Source organism: Hyperolius riggenbachi, chromosome 9 (assembly GCF_040937935.1).
Source record: "Hyperolius riggenbachi isolate aHypRig1 chromosome 9, aHypRig1.pri, whole genome shotgun sequence".
Taxonomy (NCBI): domain Eukaryota; kingdom Metazoa; phylum Chordata; class Amphibia; order Anura; family Hyperoliidae; genus Hyperolius; species Hyperolius riggenbachi.
This window is the reverse complement of record NC_090654.1, coordinates 210,417,214-210,439,905: the sequence shown is the minus strand read 5'-3', so window position 1 is coordinate 210,439,905 and position 22,692 is coordinate 210,417,214. Positions and strand designations below refer to the sequence as shown.

Sequence of the window (22,692 nt, the reverse complement as noted above, 5' to 3'; positions counted from 1 at the left end):
AGTGTGTCTGACTTGGTACCTGGGTGTGGGTGGGAGGCAGCGGTGGTGGGTGCCAGAGGGTGCACGGCCCGACGACCGTTTCGCGTGGCTTACGCCAAGCTTTCTCTAAGGTGCAGGTGCAACAAATGCTGGAAGAGCGGCGGGGCATTTAAAGCGTGTTGGAAGAATACTTCCGGTCCGCCGCAGTTGGATCCGCCCCTACTGGAACTGCTGGCCAGAAATGGCCAGTCCCCAGCTGAGCATAGTGGAACGCATAAAGTGACGCATGCGCTGTCGCATGTACGCGTCAAGGTGACGTCCGCTCACGCTAGTTAGCTCGCAAGCGTCACTGGTGGGGGCGGGAACAATACCGCAAGGACAGTCGCGTGCACGCGTCAAGATGACGTGCGTGCACGCTAACTAATCCTAACCCACTTCAGCCTTTACGGCACACGGAGCTGCTGTGACGCGCTCAAATCGCGTGCCTGATAGAAACCATAACAACCTCGGTGTTGCCAAAACAGATGGAGACATCGAGGGGAGGCAACTAGTAGTGGATGCACTCCAAGTAGATGGGTGGACCATTTCCACCAAGGACTGAAGCACAATGCATAAATGCTGAGCTGCAGGGTATGGCAGAGCCAGGGAGGGGAAGAGGAGGATAACAAGTGATACCCAAGAAGAAAAGAGTGGAAGGTGGTGGGGTGAGAGTGGGGAATAACAAGGATGAAGAAGGGAAAAGAAGAGGGAAGGGGTGCTTGGATACACCAAGTAGAAGAGAGGCTGCAGATCGCAGAACGGCCACCAAGTGGAGAGAGACAGACAATCCCTCAAGCGGCCCATCCTCCTTAATAGAACAAATTTATTGATTCGTTGATTTAAATTTTAATTTAATATGATTCCGTTAAAAACCATCACATAATGTTGGTAAGAGGAACATAGATAAAAAAAAAAAAAAAAAAAAGATAGAGGAAAAGGAACCGCTGAAGGATTGTAAGGGCAACAAGAAGCGACCTAGGGAGAATGTACAGGGGTTCATAAAAGGAACACGAAGAACCCCTGGAAGAATGATCAGGGGTCAAGAAAACAGGCCAGATCCACATAGTCGTTAAGACCCAAGGAACCCATTGCATCAGTGCGTAGGATCCAATGCGCCTCTTGTCTGAGCAATAATTTTTTCCTGTCGCCTCCTCTACGGGGGGCATCACAGGACTCAATGCAAGCAAATGACAAGAGATTGGGATTGCTTTGGTGAACAGTTGACATGTGTTCAACAATCCTTGGGCACCCTTTGTTTTTGGGAAGCAAGCGTATGTGCTCCAGGATGCGTTCCTTCACCATCCTGGTGGTTTTGCCAATGTAGAATCTGTGGCATGGGCACCACAGAGCGTACACAACAAATTTAGTTCTACAGGTGGCAAAAAATGTGATGTTGTGTTGCACTGGGCCTAAAGTAAAAGACTTGCCAGTTCTCATGAACCGGCAGGCTTTACAGAAGCCGCATCTATGGTTGCCTATGGAAGCAAAATCGCTCAGCCAAGTGCGTTGTGGATGCTCGCGAAAATCACTATGCACCAAAAGATCACCAATAGTTGGTGCTTTCTTAAAGGTGATTAGGGGTTGAGGAGGTAGAATACTTTTAAGAGTCGGGTCTTCCAAGAGAAGAGACCAATTTCTACTGAAGGCCCATTTAATTTGATTGGCCATAGGGGAAAAGTCAAACGAGAAAACCCCTGACTGTTTAGTTGTGTTATCTCGCCTTCTCCTCTTGATAAGGTCTGGTCTTTCCTTAATAAGGGCCCTATTAATGGCCAGATCAAGATTTTTTGCTTCATATCCTCGAATGAGGAGTCTTTGTTTCAATTCTTCTGCCTGTTGGAGGAAGTCTTGAAGTGTGCTATTATTCCTGCGGAGTCGCAGGAATTGGCCGTAGGGGAGAGAGGTGATAACGTGCTGAGGGTGGTAGCTTTTGCTATGTAAGATGGTATTGGAGGAGGTAGGTTTACGATAACCCTTTGTAACAATTTTCCCATCTGAGATGGCCAGTTCCAGATCAAGAAAGCTGACCTTGTCAACTGACCATTCCATAGTGAAGAGCATGTTGACGTCATTACAGTTTAAATACTCCAAAAAGCCTTGCAAAAGTGGAATACCACCCGACCAAAAGATCAAGACATCGTCCACGTACCTGGACCACATCCTCAAAGCCGAGCGATAAGGATTATTGGGGGAATGAATGTAAAGTTCTTCCCATGCCCCTAAAAACAGGTTGGCATAGGTACAAGCGACCGGAGTCCCCATCGCTGTACCGGAGACCTGCTGGTACCAAGCGTCCCCAAATAAAAAGGCGTTATGGGAGAGAATGAATTCCAAACATTCGCACACAAACGCATTGTAAGAAGCATCCTTTGCAGTGTATCTGTCAAGGAACATCCTCACGGCACTGATACCATCAGCATGTGGGATTCTACTATAGAGGCTAGTGACATCAATGGTCACCAACAGGTCTCCCTCAAACCACGATGAGGACTCAAGGCCCTCCAGCACATCTATGGTGTCTCCAAGATGTGAGGGGACATGAAGAAGTAAAGGCCGGAGGATGTGGTCCAGGTACCTGGAAAGTCTCTCCGTGACCGCCCCCAGGCCTGAAACAATTGGTCGGCCTGGGGGATCGGTCAGGGATTTATGGATCTTAGGAAGGCAGTACCAGACGGGTTTAACTGGAAAAGCAGGGAGAAGGTTGTTAGCTAATGCATGAGTGAGGAAGCCTTGTTCGGCTCCTCTCCTCAACAGTGATCTCAGAGCAGAGTGGTACATTGTGGTAGGATCTTTTTTCAGTGGTTTGTAAATGGAAGTGTCAGACAGCTGTCTCTCAGCTTCCATTTTGTATCTCTCTGTAGACAAGATCACCACTGATCCTCCTTTGTCTGCTTTGCGAATAGTGAGGTCGGGACGTTTCCTCAACCACCGCAAAGCATTACTCTCTACCGGGGATAAGTTGGGGGCTGACATGGGGTAGAGTAGGGCCTTAATTTCATTATCAATTTGTTTTTCGAATTGGTCAATGCATGAGCCTGCTTGTGTCGGGAAAGGCATAATGGACCTACAAGGCCTGAACTTTGTGTCCTCAGTTACCGGTACATCAACCAGTGCTGATTCTACCAAAAGTTCGTTCAGAGCTGTAATTTCGCCAAGTTGAATTTCTTTCAATGAGCCTGTAGGGCTAAACCCTAGAGTTCCTACAGAAGTTAGATCAACTTTTTCAGAACTTCTCAGTAATAGCGTATCTTCTGTATTCATTTTCCCGAAGTGATGTTGCATATTGAGTTTCCTCACTCCTTTATAGAGGTCGACCTTGAAACGGGAGTAGTCAAATTGTTGTGTCAAGGAGAAACTTAGGCCCTTATTAAGGAGGCTCTCGACTCCATCAGGTAGATCAACTGTTGTCAAATTAATTACATTAGTTTTGATGTTGGAAGGCATTTCGATTAATGGATCGTTTTCCTCTTCTTGCCCCTGCCTCTTGGTTTGTCTTCCCAGGAAACTCTTTTGTTTCTTTCTCCCTCTTCCTCGTCTGGTGCGCCGCCTAAAGGGGCACCTGAAGGGTTTGCTGGAGGCTGCTTCTTGGGGTTACGTTTGGGACGCGGTTTAGGTACGTCCTCTCCGCTGGATTCAGAGTCTGTGGTCCAATATCCCCTAGGTTTTTTAGGTGTATTGGGTTTACCTCTAGGGCCGAGGCCAAGGGGCTGTGCCCATGAAAAGACTCTCCCAAATTTGTAATCTTCTTTGTCACGGAGAAGTTTGTGCAATTTCCGTGCTTTGATATTATCTTGTACTGTTGCTAATTTCTTATCAATTTTGTCAATTGAATCTTTAAATTGCTTCTCGGTCACTAATTTCTTGAATTCCGCTTTATTCTCTGCGATTGCACTTGTCAACAGATCTAATTCGACTTTGCTTCTATTTAGAACAATATCTTGTAGGCGGGCTGCATGCTCCAAAAATTCTTGCTTCCAATTCTCAACGAATTTCGGGTCCTGCCTATATTCAGACGGTTCCTGGTACCTCCTGAAACCCCTGGCCACCAATTGCTCTCCCTTATATCTCTCCAACGTGGTGACCGTCCAAAAAACGCCCACCTCTCTCTCACATAGCCTCCTCAGATTTTGTTCCAGCACCTTGGCACCCACTGTGTTATTAGAACCGCTTGACCCTCCAGAGTTTGTGAAAAAACTGGTAAGGTCAGACCTCCCAGCTGTTACGTGGTCACCGTGGACCGAAGCTGACTGATCAGCAATGTCCAAATCTTCGAGAGGGATGTCCTCTTCAGTATCGGACATATCCGGTGCTCACGCCGAAAGGCAAAAGTCAATGCAAAAATTGAGGGAGAGTTAGCGGGCACTCGGGGTAGGTAGGTCAAAAACACCCAGAACACTATGTGCTCAGGACAAATGTAGAGCAGCAAGTTCAACAAAAAAGTAGCATGAAGAAGATCCGGCACTATAGTGTTTAATACAGCAACAATAAGTAGACAGTGGCATAAAAAAGATGGTCATGATGAACATAGCAGAGCATAACATCCAAGCATAATGGCAAACAATGGCGGTGGTGCCAAAAAAAGTGTGTCTGACTTGGTACCTGGGTGTGGGTGGGAGGCAGCGGTGGTGGGTGCCAGAGGGTGCACGGCCTCAGGAAGGCATTTATTCTTTATAAAGATATTGCAGAAAAAGGATTTAAACAATGATGCTGGCCAGCTTCCCTGCTCCCTGCACAGTTTTTTGGCAGTTGGACAGAGCAACTGCCATTCTCTAAGTGCTTTTGAAAATAAATATATCCCTGAAAATCCCCTATAAAGAGATGGACTAGTCCAAAACCTGTCACTTCTGTCAGATTTCTACTACCTTCTGTAAGTGACCGCAGCATAGGAGAAAAGTAATTTATGGCTCATTTTACTCTGGAAAAAATGTACTTCTTATTTGTATATGTTTGCACATATTTTAAATTTTACAGTTTTTCGCTGTAGTGCCCCTTTAAGCATGTCAGAGTTAAATGAAGGAACAAGTGTAAGAAGTGGTGGTCTCTGGGCACTGTTGAATAATTTGTCTTCTGATCATCTTTGTCTGTGTTTATCACGTTGGCAGCTCTCCTCCACAGCAGGTTTTTACCAGCAATTTAAGAGACTCCAATGTATATCTGTGTCTGTGATGACAGCTTATGTAAAGTAAAATACTTGTGCGTGGTATATAGTTAAAAGCAACAGAATCATAATAATTTAATGAGCACACTGAAGGACAAAGCAACTTCTATGGATCTTTTAAGTATCCTTCTAAAAGTTGCCATGGGCAAAGAACAGAAACCATGATCACATACAATTATTGCTGAACACTTGTCCCATGGGGCACTGATCAACATATTTGCAGTAATTTCCCATGTCCTGGAAGGGAATATAGGTTGTTTCTTCACAATGACAAAAAGACAAACAATTAAAAAGCAATACATCTCAGTCAACAGCACAGAGTCGAAGCTTTAAGTGAGATAAAAGCTTATTAACAATGTTGCCATGCATTATTAGCTTAAAACAAGCCACATGGAAAGACTCCAGGGATTAACTGAAGAGCTGTTAGAACAAAAAATGACACCACGGAAGGCAAATATAAGCTCAACTTACTCAAGGAAAGAAGAGAATTACAGATTCCCTTTCCCGTGCAGAAAAGATACTCTAATTGCCAACAATAATTTTAGTTACATGGGAAAGACATCTAATTTACACGCTGAAGCATCTGACTATAAACACCTCAACAAGGAAAACTCCATGAAGTTTCACACGATGGGGCACTGAAGGGGAGTAACATTTATAATTTAATCCTATTTTTTTCGTCGGAGTAGAAGGGTTATAGAGTTCCCAAAAGTGATGTTCTAGTCATTTGTCTGAGTACCTCCAAAGAGGCCATCAGATCTCCTCGAACATGTGGGATGGGAAGGTTTGTGTACTCCAAACAATGTATTGTTGCCATGGCTGAATATAACGGAATTTGAAGTGGAAAGGCCAAGCTCGCTAGCCCTAAGGACCAATTTCCCAGTAACTATGATTATATTATGGTCATCCTCACCATCTAAAATAGTGATATCTTATTTTGTTAAAATAAAAACAGACAAACTTTGGAAATCAAGGGCACAATTTAAAAAAAAACCGTCATAAATGATAGGATTCAAATTTAGATGCCAACATTTGACTGGTAAAGTTTGTTCCTGGGGGAGTTCTGAACATTGCTCATCCCCAGGGTAAAATGCCTTGTATATATATCTCTAATCATTCCTACCTGCTTAGTTGTATTTACAGATAAGTCTTTGGTTAGGGACCTATTTATGAATATGGCATGCTGCAGATTACTAGAAAAGTGCTGGGGATTTTTTTGCATATATAAATGCACTTTTCTGGAGATCTAAAAATTGCAGAATTTATAAAAGTGGAAATCAGCTGTCTGTGACTGCCATTTTAACAAACAGCAGCTATTGGAAAATATAAGTATATTTATAAAGCAGTGTCAAACACTCATCAGCCAGTTTGCCACAAATCATCAAAAAAGTAGTAGACGGTGGATCTGAACGTCAGGGAAATTAGAGTAGGGCATGAAACACTGATCACAACAGTACAAAATTACACCTCCCTTTTATGACTATAGCACAAGGCAAATAGATTTTGTAAATTGGAGAACAAGGTGACTTCCATATCAACGAACCCCTTGGAGTTGGATAGCTGCACACAGGCACACACCTAGAATGTCCATGGGTGCCAGAGTGTAGAAAGGAGGTCAACAGAACATACCTTAAAACCTTTTTCTGTCTCATCTTCTCTATTTTACAGTATTTCCTTTCTTTTGTTAAATAGCACAGCTATCAGACCATCTATCATTTTTACCAGTCTAATCTGTCAAAACAAATTTGTCTTTTTCTGGAGCCACAAGCCTAGTACATGGACAGCACTATGGAGTTTTATCAAGACATCAATAGTCCTGTCTCTCCCTCTGGCTACTGCACATTGCCCCCTCCCCACCTGAGAACAGAATATTAACTCGAGTATCCCTCATTCTTTTATAGCCAAAGGTTGTAACATTGTGGTATGCATTTCAGACTGATTGCAGACAACATTTCACTACAATAAATTCATCTAATGCTCAGCTGGGACTTAACATCCCTTCCATAAGACTTAATATCCATGGAAACTTAGCTGGTGGATATTATACTCTGATTAAAATGTGGATTTACACAGCCAGCTGAAAGCACAAATTTGTGTCTTTTCTTGGTAAAATACTGTGCACACACTTTGAATTTTATATATATATATATATATATATATATATATATATATATATATATATATATATATATATATATATCTCCATATATTGTAAATGTTCTGTGAAGATTACTACTGGCGGTGCTGTCACCGAGTTACAGATGCACACTGGCTAGGTTTCTCTCTCTCTCTCTCTCTGTTTTTTTTTTTTTTTTTAAATATCATCAATCACTTATCCTATGAAAGGTAATTTAATAATTAAGCAACAACTCTGACAACTGTACATTTTGATCACAAGATGAAAAGAATTGCATGAGCACGTCATAGACATTACAATTTAATAGCAATTGTAAATGGATTATATGAAGTCTGTGGTCTGTGTACTGCTGTGTTCTGATTGGTTGGATATTGATATCAAACTCTGAATGTGAACTCCTGCAATGAAACTTAACATGGCACTTTCCTTAAAAAACAAGATCAGTTGTATAGGACAACACATATTTAATCTAAGTTTTATTCTAGGCACCATTTTGCCACACTCCACTATTTCAGCAGTGGCATCACTGCATCAGTTGAACACAAACAGGTATGCCACAATGGTTGCTCTGGTGGGCGGGGGTTTACCAGTGCAGACACTACTCGCAGAGGGGATGAAGCACCACTGCTCTGTTTTGCAGCTGCGTTTTCTATTTTGTGGTGGAGGGTATGGGGGGGGGGGGGGGGTGACTGCTTATGACTCAGGTATAAGTCAAGACCCCTGCTTTTGTGTACCCAAAAATGTGGCTTATACTTTAGTATATATGGTATATGTCACTGAGTAAAATAAGTGTTTTATCCCCAAGGAAAACATATCTTAGTGTAGAAATCTTTGTTGGGCAGCTCAGTGATAAAATGTTTCTTGTAGTTGGTCACCAAGTTTGCATGGGAGGTATTTTGGCCCACTCCTCTTTACAGAAACTCTCTAAATCCTTCAGGTTTCTTGGCTGCCACTTGGCAATAAAAAGCTTCAACTCCTTCCATTTGACTGAGAATTTAGAGACTGGCTAGGCCACTCCATGACTTTAATGCGCTTGTTATTTTGTCATGCCGTTGTTCCCTTGGAGGTACTTTATCTTTGGGCCAATGTAGAGTAAAGGAAGATGTGCAACACATGCACCATGTGCCCCACCATCTGAAGATGTGGGGATGTTGGAAGCGCCTGTGTGATGGCATCCTTAGGCTTTTGTCAAAAATACAGGTGAGAAGAGAAGTCAACTTTAATGTCAGCGAGGTGGAACCACAGAAGAGGACCAGGTAATAAAACAAAAACCCTGAACTTCTGCTTAACCGGTTCAAGACCAGCCACAGTTAAACTATGCCACACTCATGGCCGCCTAAGCCTGATGCGATGTAGGTTTAATGCTGCCTGATCCTGTGCATGAGACACAATAGTGCATCCCCGCTGGCACAGAACTCGGCTGTCTAAAGACGGACATTTTCATTGGCTCCTGACCACCGTGAGCCAATGACAGTGATCAGGAAGTGCAAAAATAAAACAAAAGGCTCTGGTCCTTTATGGCAGAGTTCCCCAACCCTGTCCTCAAGGCCCACCAACAATACATGTTTTGCAGAAAACCATAAACATGCACAGGTGAGGTAATTAGTGTCTCAGTAGAGCTGATTAACTACCTCTGTGGGTTTCCACAAAACATGCACTGTTGGTGGGCCTTAAGGACAGGTTTGGAGAACAATGCTTTATAGTAAAAGAGTCGTTTGTCCAAAATGAGTTAAACATGCACACAACACAAAAGGTTAAACAGAGTCATTGTTATAGCCAAAACCTGTAAACAGCTACAAGAAGAGCAAGGCTGCATGTTTTATGTAAGGCCCTGTCAATCCAGTTCCGACTATAAGAAGTCTAGTAATTACAGTACTTTTTGGAGATCATGATGTGCTGGAAGGAGAGTCGTTAAACTGAGATGTCTGATCAGACACCCTGTGGCGTTTGCTGTCTTGTACAGGTATAGGTTAACAGGTTTTGTCTTTTGTTACAGGTTTGCTTTATATACACATAACTTGTTGCATGACATTCACATTTACCATAAAAGTAGTATAGAACTTACCTTCCTTTTAACAAATTTATCCCAGTAATTATTAGGAAAAGATCTACAAACAGAATAATAAAAAGACACATTATTCAAACTACCTGCAGCACCACCAGCATGAAAATAGATTCGTATGATCTGCATTTCAATGACAAAAGCAAAGCCGTCACTGCAATAAGCAAAGGAGAAGATTATTCTTTGTGCATTATATTCCTGCAAATGTGACTTTCTGGTAATCCATCCTAAAAATGACATATTTTTTCTATACCTTCAATGTATGCAGTAGTTTCAAATCACACTCCTCATTTCCTGGAAGGTAAGCTCAACAATCAGAAGGGGATAAGAAGATATAAAGTATGTTTTACCATGGCAGTGATTAAACACTAATCATAAAGCTATCTGCCTGCACCCCAGTGGCAGAATATGGAGAACTTGTACATAGAATGCTGCAAAGAGTAATCCTTCCTTCTCCAGCAATTTATCCACAATTCACTCCTACAATAAGAAGGCAAAATAAACTTTGTGGAGTGAAAGAATAAGAAAATTAAAGCAGGATCAAGTTCAATCCTGGCCTGTAACACAAATTGTGCGTGTGCACCTAGGTGCTCCTTTGTGCAGCAATCAAACTAAACTAACATCCCCTAGGGAAGGTTCCTAAACTGTGTGGGCTTTTGGGGTGCAGCAGGCTATTACCTATGGGGGAGGGGGGGTGTTCCATAGCTGCCCCTGTGATTGTACAGCACAACACTGGTGTCTGCAATGCATGCCATTGCATCGTCATTGTCGTGGTTACGTCTTTGAACCAGGAGAGGTAATCACATCAAAGGGAACTACATCTCCTGGCATGCATTGCACTTCCCCGGCATGCATTTCAACTGCTGGGGATGCGCTATACCATTTTCAACATTTGGTTTTGTGGCATCGAGCAGAGAAGGTAGATGGCTCTCTATATATGGGAGGCCAGCCCCCTTCCCATAAGTAACAGTTTGCTGCACCCCCAAAAGCCCACTTAGTTTATGAACCTCCCTTAAGGTGGCCACACACGATACAATAAAATGATCTGATTTTACGTTAATTTGATAAAAACGATCGGATCTCCCGAAAAAATCGAAAGCTTTTTTTTCATTCGACTGAAAAATCCGATCAGATTTCCAGTTTTCTTCGATTTTAATCGATCCAGAATGCCAGATATTTTTCTTCAATCTTTCTAAAGATTGTATGGTGTGTGTTGGATTGTCAATTTTATTAATATACATACCCTAGCAATTTTGTCAGAGTTTCCAATCATTTTTATCATAATAGGGGAAAAATTGAACATACGTGTGTGGTACATTGGTCATATTTTTGAAATGTTACAATCACTCAGAAAAATTGATTGCAATTCCTAAATTGAACAGATATTTACAAAATTGTATGGTGTGTGGCCACCTTTAGAGGGAGATTAGTATGACACATTTTTACAATTCAGTGGCAAGTTCCCTTTAAGACAGTGTTTAAGCCAGGGGAGGACTGGGACCTTTTGGCCTGGGGGGACAACACAAACTAGAGGCCCGTTTCACGACATCCCCAGCCCAAAGCCATATCTTTCTTGTGTGCAAATCTTCAAATTGTAATGACTAACAGCCCCAGCCACACACACACACACACACTATGTACCTGATGCCTAACCCCATTTCTCCGCACAATCTACCTGTCTGTGTCTGATGGTTATCAGGCTTTTTTTTTTTTTTTTTTTTTTTTTTTAGAAAATAAGTGCTACTTACCCAGGGCTTGTCCAGCCCCAAGCTTCCAGCATGTCCCTTGCCGCAGCTCTGCAGTCAGCTGTTCGCTGCCGCTGCCTCCCAGCCCCCGGCGATGACATCAGGCCGACTGCGCCTGTGCGAGCGGCGCTGTCAATCACCGCCACATGGACCAGAGCGTACTGTGCAGACGCAGAACTACTGCGCCTGCGCAGTACACTCCGGTCCACGTGGCGGTGATTGACAGTGCTGCTCGCACAGGCGCAGTACAGGCCGACATCCAGGTCGGACTGGTGCCATCGCCAGGGACTGGGAGGCAGCGGCAGCGAATGGCTGACTGCAGAGCTGCGGCAAGGGACATGCTGGGAGCATGGGGCTGGAGGAAGCCCCGGGTAAGTAGCACTTATTTCATTAAACCTGATAACTCCTTTAAACAACACTCCCCCCCCCCCCCCACCACACACACAGTGCCTAACTGCCTGCCTCCCCCCTCCCCTGTCGCCAATCACACCACAAGAAGAAAAAACGTTCTCCCTCAGGCCAGGGTCAGAATGGGGATGATTATCACACAAAAAAAAACTCAGAGGGCACTGGCCTGGGCAGAGAATTGAATTTGACAGCAGTAGCAGGCAGGCAGCAAAGTGTGAGTAACTCAGTGACAAGAGGGAGAAGAAGTACAGAAACAAAATTTATAAAAACCACCTTCTCCTCTGGCGACCTGGACCCGACCTCCTCTATCCTCCTGTCTCCTCAGTCCTACACCTCCTCCTCCTCCACAGCAGCAAGCAGCTATAGGTGGCATCTCCGTCTCCCAGCCCCCAGAGTGTCCGATTCCTCCAGCCAGGACAGCCAGCCAGCCACTCGTAGCCGCAGCTCCAGGGCCCCAGCCCCCCCAGCACAGAAAGCTGAAGAGTGAGACAGCTCACTCCGATGACACCGCAGGCACAGCAGCACTGGGGAGGACTGTGTCCGACTCCTCCAGCCAGCCACTCGTAGCCACAGCTCCAGGCCTCCAGCCCCCCAAGCACAGAAAGCTGAAGAGTGAGACAGCTCACTCCGATGACACCGCAGGCACAGCAGCACGTTGCGGGCGGCAATGGCTCCAGGCGGGGGGCGGAGTCAAGCGGGGTCAACCCACCGGGCCGGAGAGGACCTAAGCTATTTGTGTCCTTGTGCCGCTCACATCCACCGCAGGCGCAGCCACGCACAAGGGCACACCTCGGCCGGCCGCCTCAGCCCCTTCTCTGATTGGATACTTCAACTTGCCGGGAAATATCGCGCGAGGTTGCGATCCCCACTGCGAACCTGTCACCTGTGGTATGTCTGCGGCCGCTGCATATAGCAGCGGCTGGCCCTAATTACTCAAGATTTGGGCGGCCCGGGGGGCAATTGCCCCCCGTCCCCCTGGGCCAGTCCTCCCCTGGTTTAAGCCAAAAGGCCAGTCAAGCAACTGTCATTTTTTTAAAAGAAGAAAAATATCTCAGTATTCTTTGGTTCAGATTTCCTTATATCCGTCCAGACAAAGGTTAAATGCAGTAGCACCTAACGCCTGATGTTCTGTAGAATTTCTTAAATGTTGCCCCTGCTGTAAAGGCAGCACTGAGGAAACACCAAGCTCTAAGGTAAATAAATAAAGCACTTAAATGAATAAAGCATGAATATGTACAATAAATGAATACAGTAAGCACTATAAATGAATAAAATATGACCTTGCAGTAAATGGACTAAGGCGGCTGCATTACGTCAGTTATCAAAGTGTAATGTTGAAATACTTCAAGAAACAACCCAATTGTAAAACTAAAAACAGTGCACTAACATCTAAAGAGGAGATGAATAGTCTCTCTCTTAGTTTTGTTATTTTAGGATCTTCTGAGGCTTTTGGCATTCCATATTCACCTTAGCTTGGTCCAGAGGATTCGAGCCTTTGTTTACTTTTGTGAAGAAAACTTACGATGTTTCAAGTCAAGATAAAAGCAGGGTCAATTCATAAATCATACTGCAATACCACATAACAACAAACATTAAAACTCACAAAACCATCAGTGCACCTTTAGCCTGGCATAGCAACAGGATAATTATGTATGCCATTAGGACAAAAACGTATTCAAATAATCTAGAACAGGTATTTTATGATAATGTTGGAATGTAACGCAAGTAACTTTCTTGCCCGAGATACTCTGGTTTAACTCTATTGCTGGTCTCAATAGCCAGTGTGCATGGATAATATTACTGTATTGGTTTAATATTTGTTGGTATATGCTACTGCATCCTTTTTACTTTACTGACAAAGACATTTTTGTAGTTACTCTACTTTCATCTTGAGATCCTGCGTTTTCATTTCTATGTATTTTGTAGACTTTGGCTGATGTGTACAGAATATGCCTTCTGGTAAAAAACGCCTAAACTTACTGCAACAAATAATAGAAATTACTGTCCAACAGCTGTCTGAATAGGTTTGTTAGGGTCCTTGAGCACTCAAATTCTCCTACATTGGTTGGTTATTTGTTACTCACAATCAATGGTAGCGAGTAACAAATATAGCTGGTACCGATTTACACAATGCATCAGTACATACAGGAGATATGGCTCTGAAGTACAATATATAGACCTTGAAGTTGGCAGGCTTCAACAAAGGTTAAAACTGACATCTCCATAAATTACAGTAACTAGTGTAAAGTTTATAAAGATATTATAGTGTGCAAAAGAATAGCAAAGGCCATTAGCAACGAATAATGAAAATACTTTATGCGCAAGTCACATTATCCACGTCACTTACGGAGTATTGATGACAAGTCGGTCCCATTGCCCTTTAATGTCGTCTTCTGATGGCTGCTCTGTGATGTACAAGCCATCAAACTCCACATTACGAGCAATTTCTTTCTCACGTTTAAATACCACCAGAGGAACCTTTTGGAAAATAAAAGAAGGAAGTATGTTAGAAGATAGCTGGATATCTCTGTTCTCCATTCACATACTTTAGCAGAACCATTAGGGGTACCATGATTCCACCAGTTATCTGAACACAATTACATATGGTAGTTTTTTCCACACTTCATTCTATAATCACTTGTGAAAAAGTCTGAGCGTGTAATAAATCTCTTATAAAATCAAAGACTTTCCTTTCCCTTTTCTGCTCATCGTGCATGATCTTTTTGTTATTTATACTTGTGGTCTGTAAAGAGATAATTATCATCCCCACCCTGTATATCAATGTATATGTTACGGCCAGAACCCGTAGTGTGGCCACTTCGCGTTCTGGCCGGCCACTTCGGGTTCTGGCCGGCCAATGTGCGAAGTGGCCGCAGCGCAGCGGCCAATGTTAGAAATGTTATGTTTACGCCGTCTCGCTGCGGTCAAATTTATTACAACTTACTTAATTTAATTAAATATAGCCGGCGGCAATGTAATAGATGAAGCCGCCGGCTTTTGCACTGCCTCTCTTCTCTCCCCCCCCCCCCCCCTCTCTCTCCTCTCCCTGCCTCCCATACAATAAGTAGCAGCCGAGAACATGCAGCCGGAGAGTTGTTCGTCGCAGCAGGGGCAGCAGAACGGGGAGGCTGCAGACATTGCTTCTGCCAGTACCCGCTCTGCAGGAACGGCAGGATTCCCCAGCCGCGACGAATGACTCTTGGGACACGCGTGTCCCCGCCGGCTGCTACTTATTGTATGGGAGGCGGGAAGAGGAGAGAGGGGGGGGGGGTAGAGGAGAGAGGCAGTGCGAAAGCCGGCGGCTTCATCTATTACATTGCCGCCGGATATATTTAATTCAATTAAGCAAGTTGTAATAAATTTGGCTGCAGCGAGACGGCGTAAACATAACATTTCTAACATTGGCCGCTGCGCTGCGGCCACTTTGCACATTGGCCAGCCAGAACCCGAAGTGGCTGGCCAGAATGCGAAGTGGCCACACTTTGGGTTCTGGCCGTAACATATATAATATATGATAATCCACTGGTATTTTGCCTTTCTTGATAGAACGGTGCATGAGATAAATGAACACTGCAGCACTCTTCTCCTGAGTCATGGTCTATATTATGTGTGTAGCTTAGGTAACTTTACCATTTGCACATTCATGCTAGCAATACAAATTTACAAATTTCACAATTAAAAATGTTGTTTTAAATTTAATTTCACATTACAAATGAGTTTTCATCAGAGCATAGGAATTTGTAGGTATATAGATATCAATTATCAGATTTTGGTAATTGTCATAGAAAAACTCCACTGTGCCTTGATTAAAAATGTGAATGTTTGTCATCTTTTTGGCACGTAAGACACAGACATGTCCACAGACAGCAGGGCAAATGTCTGAGCAGGAAACCATGCTAGTTAATAAATGCACCCCAATGACTAGTAGTGTAGCGAGGGAGAAAACAAAAAATCCTGAATCAGCGCTAAATAGGGGCGCAGAGCCTCACCCAGTTGCTGAACCAACTGCCTCACTCTAATTATTATTATTAAGCTTTATTTATGAAGTGCTAACATATTATGCAGTGCTGTACAATAGATAGGGGAGACATTACAGCATTAAACAATGTTGCACAGGGACAGTATAGTGTTGAACAGATGCGTATTTGAGGCCTGCTTGAATGAGTTTAAGGTGCGAGCGAGCCTGATGGGGGGTATGGAGGGAGTTCCATACAAGAGGCACTGCTCTAGAAAAGTCCTTAAGCCTCATGAATGAGCAAGTGATGCAAGGGGTCTACAGCCTTAGAGTGTTAGAGGAGAAAGCAGGTTGGGGAGTAACTCTGGATGAGATTCGAAATGTATAAAGGGGAGGTACAGTGGATGGATATACACGGTGGCCATTCAAACTGCGGGTGAGAGACGTAGAGCTGCAGTGGTGGGATAAGTAATACCAACCCCAGGCTGGATTTGGTGCTTACCAGGAGGCAGTGGAGGAGAGCCCGTGTAACAAACTCTGTGCTTGTTTATGGTGGAAAGGACATGCGAGTGCAATTTTTATTAAAGATTTTAAGTTTGCTATCCGGTATAACGCTATGTGAGTGTCTTTCACTCTTTTTTGAGGTACATGCCAATTTACTTGTGGAGTGTTGGGAGACCTGGGACCGGAGGCACTGGAGTATCCAGGAGTGGAGGTGCAGTATAACCCATGGGGGTTACATTTTATCCGGTGATTTAGTTCCCCCGACGGGTGCCCTGGTGGTGGGTGAACTCCTATAATACATGTGTATATTGGATGAACTGAAGATTGAGGCACTACAGATACTGTTGTCTTACATGAGGACGTGCGTTAGTAAAATTATGTGCGCTTATACAATTTGATACCTATTTTGCCACATACGGAGTACCTCCCGGGGAGGAAGCGCATCCTTCTATATAAATATTTTTAAATAATTTGTTTATTTTTAATATGCTATTTTAATTAATTGTTTTATGCCACAGTAGCGCTTTTATATCATGTGAAATTTTACTTAAAGACATAACAAGGCACCATGGCACCAGTCTTAATGTAAAACACACATAGGTTGAGAACAGCCGCCAGCGCCATGCAACTCAACATTCACACCGGATAGATCTGTCTTCAAGCTCCACGCAGTTCCCCACGTGGAGCTTGGAATCAGATCCTTACCATATGACTGCTGAGTTGCATAGTGCTGCTGGCCACGGTGCCTGCTCCGGCAGCTTCAACTACAATTAGGAAATTGTGATAAAAACAATAGGAGTTACATAAATACATATGTATATTTTAATACCTTTAGACAGTAATATCCAATGACACAGAGGAAAGATATAATGGTGTGGATTACAGCCAGGATACGGAGTGTTGGAGCCATATAGCCAGTGGTTTCCTGAAGAACAAAGTAAACCGCTCCTTCCTCTGCCTCCTCCTCATCTTCTTGAAATGTGTTCCATAAATTGGGCTCATTATCTGGGTCATCGTTGGAAGGTTCTTCAGTTACCTAACAAACAAAGGAAACTTAATTGATCCAAAACGATCCTTGACAGAGCAACATCAGAATACTCATTTAATTGCTTGAAGAGTTGAGCAAGCTGTTCTAAACAGATCATACAAAACTATTGCCTATCAAGGCTAATGAGGCAGGCACATTATTTACACAACTAACGTCCCAAATGGCTGAACTTCTTCTTTTAACGTTTCCTTTTTTTGTACTTTATCATTTATTTCCAGAGATTCCAGGCCAAAGCCAATGCAAACTTCACTATTCAGAAACTACAAAAAAACTGTTCTCTATTTTTTATGTTTAACCTTTCTACCACATAGAGCGGCAGCCAAGTGACATAATGAGCAGTGTATGGGCTGACTGAGAAAGAAAAAAGCACAACTGAGCTGCAGTAGGATACTGACGATGAAAGCCCGTTTTAAGAAGAGACATTGAGATGTCGGTCTTTAAAGAATTATTTTTCTTACAAGAAGACAATAGAATCAGAAATGTAAAGAAAGACTTTGTTCCTAAAGTACTTTGACTGAAGACCACTCTGATACAGCACAAGAGAGGATGCCATATAAAAAAGGCATTACCTTGTAGAACAATAGAATAAAGTTAATGGCGAATGCAACAAACAGGGCAAGGAATCGGAGATTGTAGAAATTTCTGGCCAGATAATTCTGAAAAGAGAAAAGGGAAAAGGATTAAAGGTTTAGTACATGTATTAGATCCACATTTAGCTCTTAAGAGTCTGCTGTGTTTCTACAATAGTCTCTCTCGGGACAGATAATTATTTTCTCATGGAGGTCACTGAGTTTGAAGAAAAGAAACTTCTTTTCTTTCTTTCTAAAAAGTTGGTTCAAAATATACAGTCTGTGTAAATGACTGGTTGTCAAGACACACAGGGGTCATTAAAAATCTGGTGAATTACTTACCCACTTGTACAGAAGATACCAGTGTCACTAATGATGGCTTTGCCGAAAGGGATAATGCTGCACGATGCCATCAATGGTCTCAATTCACTAAGATCATGCTGGTTATAATAAGGCAAGTGAAATCTTATCACCACACACTGATCGGTATTTTAAGTGTTAATTCACTAAAAAAAGCTTGCCTTATTAACATGTAGTGATATGTTTTCACAGTGAGGTCCCATTCACACTAGGGCGATTAGCAGGGCTGCCTCTAGCCATTTTGTCACTCCAGGCGAGAAAACCTGCCAACTCCCCCCAGGAACCCCCCATTAACCACTTTGACCTCCTTGACCTCCATGCGTGCACGCATGTGAGCAAGCGCCCGAGCGGCGTGAAACGGCTGTAGTGCCGTCCAATCTTCCCCTGGTCACCTCTCCCTCCTTCACCGTAGCAACTTCCAACACACAGGTTTGACGATACTCTTTGCATTTGTCAATACTGTTTACTTCTGGCTGAGGAATGGAATAAATTTCAGAAATGTTAAAGAGACAGGTGCACAGTATCCTTCTTTTCCATGTGCTAAGTTTGTTGTTGTGCCCTGCACTAACTTTACTTGCTGCACGTCTCGAAGTTCGTTTTGCAAGCCCAATAGAAGAAGTTGTTTATTCAATGAAAAGGTGAAGATGCTTTATATGTGATGGAAGCACCCTCTGAGTAAGACTGTTTAACCCTCAGGAGTAAGCATTTGAGTGCCAGACTACTATTCCCTTTACTATAGTGTACCAGAATCGGACTATGGTGCCCGATCACTGATTCCTCTCCCCCGCAGAAAAAGCAACAGCTTCTCTCGGAAGCTTCGCTTTTTCTGACTCCTATGTCCCTCTAAGCGTACATTGTACGCTTAGAGTGACGTCATGTAAACAAACTCAAGGTTGCCATTTTGTGGCCAAAAAGTAAAACTACATCTAAAAGTAAGAAAAAATTAAAATGCACATATATTTCCCCAAATAAAACACTATTTACATCCCCCCCCCTCCCAAAAATACCCTCATAAAATGTTTAATAAAAAACAAAACAAAAAACATTACAATACAAAAAAAAACCACACATAAATATTTACCTAAGGGTCTAAACTTTTTAAATATCTATGCAAAGATGAAATATTTCTATATATATTATTTTATAAGCTTGTAAATAGTGATGGATGCAAAACGGAAAAAATACTCTTATTTCCTAATAAAATATTGTCGCCATACATTGTGATAGGGACATAATTTAAACGGTGAAATAACCGGGACAAATGGGTAAATAAAATACATGGGTTTTAATTATGGAGGCATGTATTATTTTAAAACTATAATGGGCGAAAACTGAGAAATAATTAATTTTTTCAGTTTTTTTCTTATTCTTACTGTTAAAATGCATTTACAGTAAGGTAGCTCTTAGCAAAATGTACCACCCAAAGAAAGCCTAATTGGTGGTGGAAAAAACAAGATATAGATCAGTTCATTGTGATAAGTAGTGATACAGTTATAGGCTAATGAATGGGAGGTGAACATTGCTCTAATGCAGAGGTCCCCAACCTGGGGGCCGCGGCCCCCTGGGGGTCTGTGGGCAGATTTCTGGGGGGCCGTGGCGGATCTGGCCTTTCTCCCTCTCCCCCCAGTGGCCGCCGTTCCTGATACCTTATGAGCGGGCGGCCGCTTTCTTCCTTATATTCCCCATAGCCCCTCTCGCATCTCGTATTACAGCAGCGCTTGCTGTGCAACTGCTGTAAGGAGGGAAGGAGGCGGGGCAGCGTTCCCATGGTAACGGCGATCGCCGCTACAGGAAGCCGCTGCCCTATTTCCTACCCTTCCTTACAGCAGCCGCGCGGGAAGCGCTGCTGTAATACGAGGTGCTGCAAGAGGAGAGAAGCTATGGGGAACATAAGGAAGCGACTGCCCGCTCGTAGGGTAACAGGAGCGGCGGCCGTGCTGGGGGAGGAGAGGAGAGGCTACACTGGGCTAACTGTACTGGCGACACTGGGGCAGCGATACCAGGCTATCTATACTTGCTATTCTGGGCTAACTATACTTGCTATACTGGGCTAACTATACTTGCTATACTGGGCTAACTATACTTGCTATACTGGGCTAACTATACTTGCTATACTGGGCTAACTATACTTGCTATACTGGGGTAACTATACTTGCTATACTGGGGTAACTATACTTGCTATACTGGGCTAACTATACTTGCTATTCTGGGCTAACTATACTTCCTATTCTAGGCTAACTATACTTGCTATTCTGGGCTAACTATACTTGCTATTCTGGGCTAACTATACTTGCTATACTGGGATAACTACTGGCTATACTGGGCTAACTATACTTGCTATACTGGGGTAACTACTGGCTATACTGGGCTAACTATACTTGCTATACTGGGCTAACTATACTTGCTATACTGGGCTGACTGTACTTGCCATGCTATACTGTGGTAACTGTACTAGCTATACTGGGGTAACTATACTTGCTATACTAGGCTAACTGTACTTGATATACTGGGGTAACTACTGGCTATACTGGGGTAGCTATACTTGCTATACTAGGCTAACTGTACTTGCTATACTGGGGTAACTATACTTGCTATACTAGGCTAACTGTACTTGCTATACTGGGGTAACTACTGGCTATACTGGGGTAGCTATACTTGCTATACTAGGCTAACTGTACTTGCTATAGTGTGGTAACTGTACTTGCTATACTGGGATAACTGTACTTGCTATACTGTGGTAACTGTACTTGCTATACTGTGGTAACTGTACTTGCTATACTAGGCTAACTGTACTTGCTATACTGTGGTAACTGTACTTGCTATACTGTGGTAACTGTACTTGCTATACTGGGGTAACTATACTGGCTATACTGTGGTAACTGTATCAACAGCAAGAGAAAAGCGTCCGGGCACCAATGGATTGCAGAAAACACCTTTATTCCATCCTCAGTACAAAGATTAAAAGTTCGATGTTATAGCCTAACAGTCTGTTTCGCAAAGTCTAGCTCTGCTTCCTCAGAGGCAAGAAAATTACATCTTTAAACATCACAGCAACACTTAAAATAGGCTTACCACTCCAGATGTCACTCCCCCCAGCCGAATGAGCGTGAAGACGCCATCCCGAGCCGCCGCCATAAAAGCCCCGCCCCTTCCGGGTACGTCATAGGGGATTCCGTGACCAAAACCGGAAACTACGCGGATTGCGTAGTAAAAGGCCGCAGTATCAGGGAGGAGTAACTCGGCGGGCGTCCTGTAGTCAGGGCAACCCGCCGTGGAGTATGCCACATCAAAGATCGCTCCTCCCAGCCGAGCACACGTCAAGGGACGCTGCCCCGAGCCGCCGCCATAGGACAACCCCGCCCACTAGAGGCGTGTTGGAGGGGGATCCCATCTTACTAAGCCCGTAGTGTCACTATTAGCCGCAGTATCAGGGGGGAGTGGCTTGACGGGCGTCTGGTTGTCCAGGCAACCCGTCCTGGTGTGCTAGCCTAAAAAATATATAAGAAGAAGAAAAGAAAACTGTGGTAACTGTACTTGCTATACTGGGGTAACTATACTTGCTATACTAGGCTAACTGTACTTGCTATACTGTGGTAACTGTACTTGCTATACTGTGGAATCTGGGAAAAAAGGGGGGGCTGCTGCCGCCGACACTAGCCACGCCCACTCCCCCCTCCCCCCCACCCCCCATCCCCAGGGGGGCCACGGAGAAAATTTTGGTTGGGATAGTGGGCCCCGGGCTCAAAAAGGGTGGGGACCCCTGCTCTATTGCATACAGTGAAAACGACTGAGGGCTTAAGTGGTTAAAATAATCGCAATGCAGCAGCGTTTCACAAAAAATATTCGTAATGCAGCAGCGTTTCAACCCAAAATATTTATAACGCGGAAGACACACACACAAACACACCGGCACAGCACTCCAGGCAACCGCATGGTCAGCCTGGTGGACCAGGTGCCTCTGCAAGGGGGTCAGCAGGAGGCACAAAGGAGGGCACAAGGAGACAAAAAAGGAGGACAGAAGGAGTCACAGGGGAACTAAAGGAGGCACACAGGGGGATGGAAGGAAGCACAAAGGGGGACAGAAGGAGGCACAGGAGGACAGAAGGAGGGACCGGGGGGACATAGGGAGGCACATGGGGACAGAAGGAGGAATGAGGGTCAGAAGAAGTCACAAAGAAGGACAGAAGGAGGCACACAGGGGGACACAATGAGACAAAAAGAAGTACAGAAGGAGGCACAGGACAGAAAGAGGTACACAGAGGGACAGCGGGAGGTACAGTGGGACAGAAGAAGGCACGAGGGTCAGAAGAAGGCATAGGGGGACTGGAGGAGGCACAAAGTGAGGCAGAAGGAGGCACAATGGGGGCAGATTGAAGCACAATGCGGGACAAAAGGAGGCACAGGAGGAAAGCAGGAGGCACAGGGAGACTGAAGGAGGCACACAGGGGACAGAAGGAGGCACAATAGGGGGCAGAAAAAAGCACAAAGGGCGGCAGAAAGAGGAACAAGGAGACAATAGAAGGCACAAAGAGGGACAGAAGGATGCACAAAAGGGGGCAGAAGGAGGCACAAAAGGGGGACAGAAGAAGGCAGAGGGGAACATACAGAAGCACAGGGAGACAAAAAGAAGGTACAAAGGGGCACGGAAGGCGGCACAGGGGGACAGAGGAAGGCGCAGGGGACAGAGGTGGCACATGGGGACTGAAGACGCACATGGAGACAAAAGGA

At 44.1% G+C, this 22,692-nt stretch overlaps 1 protein-coding gene across 12 annotated transcripts in view; it reads right to left on the bottom strand.

Annotated features, from left to right (window-relative positions):
• The window catches only part of RYR3 (ryanodine receptor 3), a 1,134,733-nt gene that overhangs the window by 39,290 nt on the left and 1,072,751 nt on the right, over positions 1–22,692 (bottom strand). For all 12 annotated transcript variants that reach the window (XM_068253938.1, XM_068253930.1, XM_068253931.1 and 9 more), the window contains 4 exons: positions 17,605–17,691; positions 16,817–17,023; positions 13,876–14,006; positions 9,379–9,421 (listed from right to left, as the gene is read on the bottom strand). In XM_068253938.1, coding sequence (XP_068110039.1) covers positions 9,379–9,421; positions 13,876–14,006; positions 16,817–17,023; positions 17,605–17,691 — 468 coding nt within the window. The remainder of the gene's footprint in view (positions 1–9,378; positions 9,422–13,875; positions 14,007–16,816; positions 17,024–17,604; positions 17,692–22,692) is intronic.